The sequence below is a fragment of the Myotis brandtii genome, unplaced genomic scaffold (genome assembly GCF_000412655.1).
Source record: "Myotis brandtii unplaced genomic scaffold, ASM41265v1 scaffold115, whole genome shotgun sequence".
Taxonomy (NCBI): domain Eukaryota; kingdom Metazoa; phylum Chordata; class Mammalia; order Chiroptera; family Vespertilionidae; genus Myotis; species Myotis brandtii.
Window position 1 is genome coordinate 6,319,957 of NW_005353967.1, and position 8,858 is coordinate 6,328,814.

Here is an 8,858-nt window from a genome sequence, read left to right on the forward strand (position 1 = left end):
GGGCTTCTGCTGGCGCTGCTGCTGGCGCTGGGCGAGCTGCCGCAGGTGGGGGCCGTCGAGGAGGAGCCTGGCAAGGAGCACGAAGAAAGTCAGGGCTTCCAGGTGGTCACATTAAAATGGCACCACGTCCAGGAACCGTATATCATCGCGCTCTGGATCCTCGTGGCCAGCGTGGCCAAGATTGGTAAGCGACCCGGGACTCGAAGGGCCTCCGGGTTCTGGCCCCGCCGCGACTTTCCCTCCACCGACCCCGCCTGCGTTCCAGCAGGCAGAATTAGGCGCCCACCTTCCTCTGGGTATGTGCCGGCTCCGCGGTCTTCCCTGTGGAAGGGGCGCGTTCAGTGTCAGTTGCCCCGCGGTCCCGTCCGAGAGCACCGCGCGCAGCCCCGGAGAGCCAGCCCTGGAATCAGGCAGGGGCCGCGAGCCTGGCCGGGCCCGGAGCGGCCGTGCCGGTCCCCGAGAGTCACCCGATCTTGCCGGGCGGGTGCCGGTGGGGAAGCCCGCTCACTCCGGATACCTGGTCCTGTGTTTGGGCTCCAGTCTGCCCATCCAGGCCTGCGGTACAGCGCGTTTCCACGCTCTGGCGCTCCTGCGCCGGGTTTTCTGTCTGTCGGGCTTGCGGGGGGATTTTTAATGCCCTGAAAAAGGAATACCCTTGTTGTCAAGCACCGAAGTGATACTTTGTCCCCAGAGCAGAAGGGAAACGGTGCCGCTCATAATTAAGCCCAGTAAAATCCTACCTATAGGAGCGAGTTTCCCATTGAGAGCGTTTCTCTTTTTAAAACCCCTTCCTGTCAGATTTCTCTTCTCCTAACTTGCTCCAATGAGCCAGCAAAGTGGGATTGCCATAACTCGGCAGCAAGGTGATGGGAAGGTCATCTTTCCTAAGGGCTTCGGAGGACTGAAGTTTCTAAGTGCAGGTCAACACCAGAGAGGGTCTTACTTGAGGTGTTGGAGGTGTAATGCATTTGTAACTTACTAGGGGGAGCCTGAGGGAGGGCCCACTGAGCGCAAGGTCTGAAGACACCCCCCATCCTTGCCCCCCAAGGAACTGTAGGTGGCAGGAACAGATCACCAATGGTTTTGAAATGGGGAAGGGCAAGGCAAGAAGAAGAGGAGCCCTCTGGGGCCTTGGAAGGCAACTGACATGCTCAGCATGCTGGGAAAGAGGTTTGGGGCAAGACCTTAGAGGGCTTTGGACCTGGGGTTCGGGGTACCTGGCAGAGGCTGGCTGCAGCTTGTTTTTCCTTCACTTCCTGCTTATGCCAATGGCCTCCCTTGAAGTCCCTCTCTTTTCTGCTTTGTCTTTCTTAGGAGCTCCCTCTGCCTTCTCCCTCCTTTTTCCTGGCATCTGTGTAGCCCCTTGGCCCCACCTGCCTGGTCACCTTGCTTACTTTGTCCCCCACTGGAAAGCCCTGTGGTCTCATAAGCTGTGTCTCTGCCAGACGCCTCTGCCAGGGGCAGACCACTAACACTAGCCAATGTCCAATGTGACATTTACTGGGCAAGTCCAACCTCAACGTCTGGGCGTACCCTGCCCTGACGCTCACACTGCTCATCTAAGAACTGACCTATTTCTGGGGCACAGTTGGGGGGGGGGTGGCGTCTCTCCCTCTGCCACCCTCTTTACTCTATGAAACCACCATAAGGATGATGACATGTGCAGGGTGGGCCCAAGACACTCTGGGCGGTGCAGCTCCTCTGTTGTGTAATCAAGCATGCATTTTCTGTCTAGTCTTGGTGTCGGCACAGGTGTGGAGCCTGGCATATGAGAGTCCGGTGCCAGCCATCAGGGCACCAGCTGTTCAGCCTTGAGTGGGTGTGGGGACCCTGGGAAGGCGGCACTGACCCAAGTATTTGCCTGGCCCAGATTTTGTTACTCACCCAGGAAGAGCCATGGCCTGCAGGTCTCTGAGCACTCGAACTGTCCAAAGAGGGCCTTCTCCGGGTGGGGGCCACCCACTCCAGCAGCTCCAGCGCCGTCTCATGGGCAGGGCAGAATGTGTTTCCCTCCTGGCGCTCACCATTTAAAAAGTCTCACTTCAACAGCACCACGCCCTGCATGTTGTAATCCTGGGAAGCTGGAGGTAGGGGCTCTCAGGACGACATAAAGAGGATCCCGGGGAGAAGACCCCTGGAGTGCCCTCTGACCCTGGGTCAGGCCTTGCCCTGCCCCTGCCTGCATAGTTCTTCTGAATTTGGAGGCTCCCACTATGATGGCATTGGGGCCTGGCCTGTGACTAGGCAGCACTACACACACTCAGTTTCCCCATCTTTACAAGGAAGCTGGGACTGTACCCATGCCCAGCCCTCTCCCAGCCTTGCTCCCGCCCTGTCCTTCCTTGTGGCCTCTCCCCATTAATCCTATCCCTGGAATCCCCTGCACTGACCCTGCCCAGTTCCTCAAGGCCATCTTTGTGACCCCACCTCTCTTCCCTGCCCTCTGAAGTCTCCCACCCCTTACTGCCTTGTCCTGCCCCCATCTTCTGAGGCTGCTCCTTCTTCATCAACCTTGGGCCCCTGCCCCTGGGTCTGGACCTAAGCTCTCCCCCTCCACCCTGTCCACTCTCCCTTCACTGTCCCACGCCCAGCACCTCCAGGTACTGTCTTCCAGGGGCCCCCATCTCCAGCCCAGGTTACCTGAAAGTGCGGCTGGTCATCAGGCATCTCTGCACAGACATCTCCCCACACCTCAGATGAACCCCCACTCTCCCCACTTCTCAGCTCCCCAGGCTCAAAACCAAGGCTTAGCAAACAATCTGGACCCACCGCTCACACTTAGCCACGCAAACCAGGAGTCACCTCGAGCCAGTCACCTCAGCTCAGTGGTCCCAGCTCACTCCAGACCAGACCCAGCTGCGCTCCACGCCCTCCAAGGCTCGGGTCTCACCCCCCACAATCCACTGTGCTCTCTGCAGTGAAAATCAGAGCTCTGACCTAGTTTCTGCTGGACTAAGCCAGGGACTTCCCACTGGCCAGCCCACCTCCCTGCTCAGCCCTCTGCATTCAGGTGCCCACCCTTCCCCCCACCACCCACCCCTAAGAACTCTGGACTTACAGTTGAGGTTCTGACTCAGGGACTAGACCCCCTCAGACGTCTCCCTCCCTGCGAAGCCAACCCTAATGCCTATTGCTCACACCTCTAAAGACTAATCACGCCCACACCTTCCCCTAACTGGGCCCGGAGGCCTCGTGGCCGTGGGTCCAACCCGTGCACAGATGAGGGACGTGCTTGGATCACAGTGCACTTCCTCCTGCCCCACAGTCCAGGGTTCACACTTGTTAAGCTACTTGGCCCCTTTCATCATTTAAAATGGTCAGGGATCATCCGGACTATTTGAGTCTCAAGTTACAGAAACAGAAGAGCTGGACTGATACTGATTTCCAAACACCTGTGTTGGAGAAGTCAGATTTCTACCCGCCATTTGTAACCTTGTTGGGGAAAGAAGGTGCAGGGGACCCTGAGACACAGGCAGTAACTCCTGCATAAGCTTCACGGCAGCTTCTCTGCTCAGCAGCTGGGGACAGAGCTGTGGAGAGCAGGGTCACAGCACTATCTGGGTGGCCCGGGACTGGGTTCTGCCACTTTGCAAGGTGAGGAGCAGGTATGGCTTTTGTACCCACAGCTGTCCAAGACCCTGAGTCTGCAAGCTCCCCACATGTATACATTGGGGTCTGTTACTGCGTCTTTAGGAAATTCAGAGGAGAAGGAGGCCACTGAGGCCAGGGAGCCATCCACAGCTCAGGGACGGGTGGAAAATGAGGTTGAGGATCCTTATGCAGTGGGGAGGGGAGAGGAGTTTCCCTGGAACAGCCAGGAGCCCTGGACATGTGCTTCTCTGGGGGGGTCCCGAGTCTGCAGCCGCCCATATCAGGGTCACTTTGGACCTTGGACCAGGCCAGGCTTTCTCTCCCTAATCGTGTTCTCAGTCCTCAGGCCTCCCCTGGCTGTGTGACTTCTGTCTAGACGCCCTGCCTAATGGTGGATTTCTCTGCGGTATAGCTGTCGGGCCCTGGGTGTCTGCCCTGAACTATGCTCCAGGCTGTGTGGGAAACTCTGGGGTGGTGTTTACCTCCTGGGCTAATTACAACTGCTCTGGTTTTAGGCGAGGAGCCCCTGACTCCTATCCCACTCTCTCCTGTGGGCTCCTGGGCACCTTCCACCATGCTCTCCTCTCTGAACCCCCTGAATTTCCCTTGCTGGTCTGGAGGGAACACATGAGAGGATCTGGAGGATAAGGATGGCCTAGAAGGGCAGAGTAACCCACAGGAGTCCCCAGTGGAACCTGTCCTTCCAAGAGTAGACAGTCAGTGGGCCCTAGTGGACCCCAATCCTCACAGGACAGATGGAGTCAATGGGAGTGAAGACCCATTATCCAAGGCCTGGAACCAAGGACTCTCCCTGGAGTTTCTCCTGGAGGGAAGGTGCATGCTGAAGGTGTAAAGTCTCCTTTTCCAGGAACTGCCCACGGGAGAATTAGCCCCTGGCTATAAAACAATCCATGGGCATTTGGAGCTAAGGTATTTTGTTGGAATAATCTGAGGAAGGGGGCAAAGGTCGGGCAGTACGATAGCACCCAGTCCTGCCTGCTCCAGAAGGGACTCCCCTGGGAGCCTTCCAGCCGGGCCAGCTTCCCGAAACAGTCCAAAGAGAATCACTACCAGTTCCCAGGACTCCAGGGTCTTCTTCGGAGTCTGGGCCCGGGTCAGCCTTGGCACGCACACACAGGCTCTGAAGGAGGAGTTTGGTGAAACTTAGCTCTGGGCTCTCTGATCTGGCCCTTAATCAGCCTCACACTTCATTTCTTCACAGACATGTTCAGCCCACCCCCACCCCCAGCTCTTGGCCAGTAAGACAGAGGTGGGATTTCCCTCCACACATGCCAAGCCCTTCACCATGCGCTCCTCAGGGGCCAGGGAGCGTTTAAAGTCGGGGTTCCCATCCACACATCTTCTCCCCGTTGTCTCTCCACTCCCTTTTGGCAGCGAGTTTTACCAGGAGCTGTGCACCTGAAGCAGGTGGGGGAGCTCAGTGTCTGATGTAGGAGGCGAGCCGACATCAGGGCTGGCCAAGGTTAGGGCTGGCCAAGGTCAGGGCCAGTCTCCTCAGCTCCTCCACCTGCCCTACGCTGGCAGGTGCTCTGAGTTTCTCTCAGAGAAGGGGCTTCCCTGGCTCTGTCCCTGCTGGGGAGCTAGGACAGGCCTGCTCCCAGAGCATGGTATCCATGGCTCTGAGTCTGACAGCTGGCACCTCTCTGGTGTTGGGTCTCAGACACCAAGTTTTGGGGTGCTGAATATTGGGATGCTGGATCTCAAGTACCAGGTATTAGGGTACCAGGCCTCAGGGACCATGTCTGGGATGCTAGGTATTGGGGGGGCATCTATGCGAGCCTGCTTCCCTGCCCTCAGCACTGGAGCCTAGAGTGTGTGATTTCCTGCCTGAGCCATGCTGGACACAGTGGGGTCTCTGCCCCCTGCACCCAGTAAAGTTTCAAGGTGGCTGGTTTCCTACTATGAGAGTCTGAGCTGTTTGAGGTTTGCTCACCTGGGGCAGGTCTTTGACCCCACCCATGCCTGTATCTTGCTCATATCTTGCCCCCACCCTCTGACCTGCAGCCCTTCTTCCTGACCTGACCTCATGCACTTGTTTCCAGCTCTTCTCTATCTCTTCATATCTTTGTCTTCTATCTCCTGTCTGTTCAGAGCTGGGGAGATAGCAGTGCTGGGAGTCCAGGTGCCTGCAGCACTCCTCCCCACCCAGCCCTATCTGCAGAGCCCATCAGATTGGGGGGGGGGGGTGCGGCTGAGCTCAGGGGGGCATGTGGGTGAGTTCATGGCAGCCTCCCATCCACCCTGCTGTAGCCCTGCTATGCAGTGGCTTTTCTTGGTTTCACCTGAAGCTCAGACTCCTACACACACACAACACACACACCTCCTTAGTCAGGCAGGTCACCAGGGCTTGGAGCCCCACCTACCCAGGATCTTTCTTGCCCCACCTCTTCTGAGCTCAGAACCCTCCAGCCTCCTACCCCCCAGCTCCTGAGGCTGCCCCACAACCAGGTCAGTGTTGCAAAGGCAGGGACTGTGTATTTCTCTTCCTGCTGTGTCCCCACAGTCGGAGGCCTGCCTGCCCCCAGCAGTGCTCCTGAAGAACTGCTTTGCAGGGGTGAGGGATGAATGAATGAGTGAGTGAACCAATGAATACACTGATGAATCTCAGCTTCTAACTTGTCTGTGAGCTTCCCACAAACCATCCAGGTGCTGGGTCTGGGAAGCAGCTCCTTAAGCTCTTTGGCTGAATTTCCCCCCCACCCCACCCCAAATTGCCATGTAGCCTCTGGTGAGCTGAGCGGCACACCCTATGACAACACCCTCCAGGCAGGCAGACCATTGACAAGTGGTGCCAGCATTAGCCAGAGCACTGTGGGCATGTTGGGGTTCAGGGTGGAGCACCATCACCCCAAACAGAGCTAGCCTGGGTGGGCCAGGTCCCCGGGAGGCGGCATGCTCACCTATGCATATCTAAAGTGCCCTCCACCACAAGCTGAAATCTTCTGTCCTGTTCGCCACCGTGCAACCTTCTGGAATAAGACAGAATGAATCTGCCAGGTCCTGACATGCTGGCCTCCAGACACACAGACACCTGCACAGGTTCTGGCTCATGCACCTTCCTGGAACACAGCCTGGAACTTGGGTCCCAGGCAGGTCAATACCCTCAGCACATTGATGACTTTTTTGGGTTTGAATGGTTTGCTTTATCAAAATATTCCAAAATGTTTGATTTTCTTTTTTTTTAGCAGCCATAGTTCTGGGCATTAGATGAGCTCTCACCAGTGTAATATTCATTTAACAAGTGTTAGTGCTGCCACGTGCCTGGCACTGCTGTAGGCCAGGAGGAGGCCACTTCAAACAAAATAGACCCAAACTTTGGAGGGTAGCATTTGTGCAGGGACAGACAGACGCAATCATGCCACAGGATAATGGTATTAAGTTCAATAGTGAACAAATGATGGGAGGAGTGAGCCCTTGGGTAAGGGGAAAAGCATTTTTAGAGTGGAGCAGCCAGTGCAAAGGTGCTGTGTGGGCATGTATCGGTATATCTGAGGAGCAGGTGGGAGAGCCACCAAGGGTGGGGTGGGAGGTGAGGTCAGAGGGGCCAGGGAAGTGGAGCCATGAGAGCTTCTGAACTGAGGCGAACTTGACCCCACTGGGAGGTAAAGCAAGCTGCTGCTAGTGCCAGGTCTGGGGCTTCTTATTGAGTGGTATGGAGCATGCTGACACCAGCTGCTGCTTGTTTGAGAGATTTTAGGAAAGTCTGAAGCCTGAGCCAGGACAAGCCATTCATATGGAAAAACCACTGCAAACACCTTGGGTGGGGCTGCAAATTGGGTGGGGTGGGTCTCAGGGAATCACCAGGGCAGAGCAAACGGTGTGAGCCAGGTTGATGGATACTCAGATATGGGGCTTGCCAGTCAGCTCTGTGATGGGGGAGGATGAGGGAACAATGACCCCTGTGAGCACCTCTGTCTGGGAGAAAGCTTCCCCTGAGTTCTTGCTCTGGTTCCAGACAATCCAGTTCCTCCCCATATGTCCCTGGATACCCGCAAGCTACAGCCCCAGCACTGGAGCTCAGAGGGAGTGAATCTGTGTGCTGCCCCTTTACAAGGAATTGCCTGGGACTCCAGCAGCCTCCCTGTTACTTAGCCACAACCCCCACTAGTTTTTATAGCCCTAAGTTATGGGGGCGTCTCTTCACAGCACTGGAAACCTGGGCTGAGGGGTGTGGTGTGGGGCTGGGATCCCTTGTTCCTCATGGGAAGCCTCTACAGCCGATATATCCCTCTTGATTAAAAAAATACCACACGTGTGCATTGGACCAGCCTGTTCTGCATCTCCACCCCTCCTAGCAGTTTCACAGTGCTTTCTTCTTTAATTTCTTAGTTGTAAGACTTCCATGCAACCAGATTTTAGGTGGTTCTGAATGATGGTTGTTCTGTATTTTTGTTGTAATTTTGTTGTGAGAGGTGGCGAGTATCAGCGTTTACCTACACTGCCATCTTGGTTCTTCTCTGTTGGCCATTTTTTGCCCCAGGGTGATTTGTAAAAGGGAAAAGCCCTCTGATTTCATAAGATTCTTCCCAGTAACATGTTCAGGATAAACACGTCAGAAAACCAGTGCATATGTTCACTAGGGTCTGATTCGAGATGCAAGCTCTGCCCCCCAGGAGCTCTGACGGCCTTGGTGAGAAAGGGCCTCCAAGAGCTGAAGAGCCCACCAGGCTGTTGTTCTGGCCTCTGTACCTCCAGCATCCCAGGAGGGTGCATGCCTGGGAGGTAAGGAGGGCGGATGGTGCCTGACTGTGGACTTGAACCACATGCAGGGGTGGCGATGACCACTGACAGCACCAGGGCTGTGGGTTCTTATGGCAAAGCCCTGGGCAGCACCTGAGCGGGGTGAGCACTGACATGGATATTCTTGAGGTCATGCAAGGTGCCTTGACTGGGCCTGGAGTCCTTCCTTGGAGCCGGCTGTGTCCCAAGTCCACATCTATAAACCAAGTGTTCATTCAGGTCTAGAAAGAGGTCAAATCCCCATGGTTTACTGGGTGAGGGGTCAGAGTCCAGCCAGAGGGGTCAGATGGTGGCCAGATACAGGCTTCCCGTTTGGGGACATCAAAATGGGCCTCAGAGGAAGAGAGGTGGCCGGGCTGAGCGAGAGAGGCTGGGGGGAGAATACTCAGGCAGAGGCACCAGCCCAGGGGGCTCCAGTGGGTGGGGGCCAGGGCCATTTGGGCTACAGTGGTGGATGGTTAAGTCCTGAAGGTGGAGAAGGGGGATGGGGCATGGTTGAGTCAAGT

General features: G+C 56.1%; 1 protein-coding gene and 1 long non-coding RNA gene across 2 annotated transcripts in view; one reads left to right on the forward strand and one right to left on the reverse strand.

Annotated features, from left to right (window-relative positions):
* Positions 1 to 3: 3 nt before the first annotated feature.
* The window catches only part of SLC9A3 (solute carrier family 9, subfamily A (NHE3, cation proton antiporter 3), member 3), a gene marked incomplete at its 5' end in the record, with an annotated part of 46,151 nt that continues 37,296 nt past the window's right edge, over positions 4 to 8,858 (forward strand). The window contains one exon of the mRNA XM_014550471.1: positions 4 to 184. Coding sequence (XP_014405957.1) covers positions 4 to 184 — 181 coding nt within the window. The remainder of the gene's footprint in view (positions 185 to 8,858) is intronic.
* On the reverse strand, positions 308 to 4,324 carry LOC102248865. The gene is made up of 3 exons (XR_313104.2): positions 3,059 to 4,324; positions 1,885 to 2,912; positions 308 to 638 (listed from the first exon to the last, which is right to left on the reverse strand). It is a non-coding gene; the product is annotated as an uncharacterized LOC102248865 (long non-coding RNA).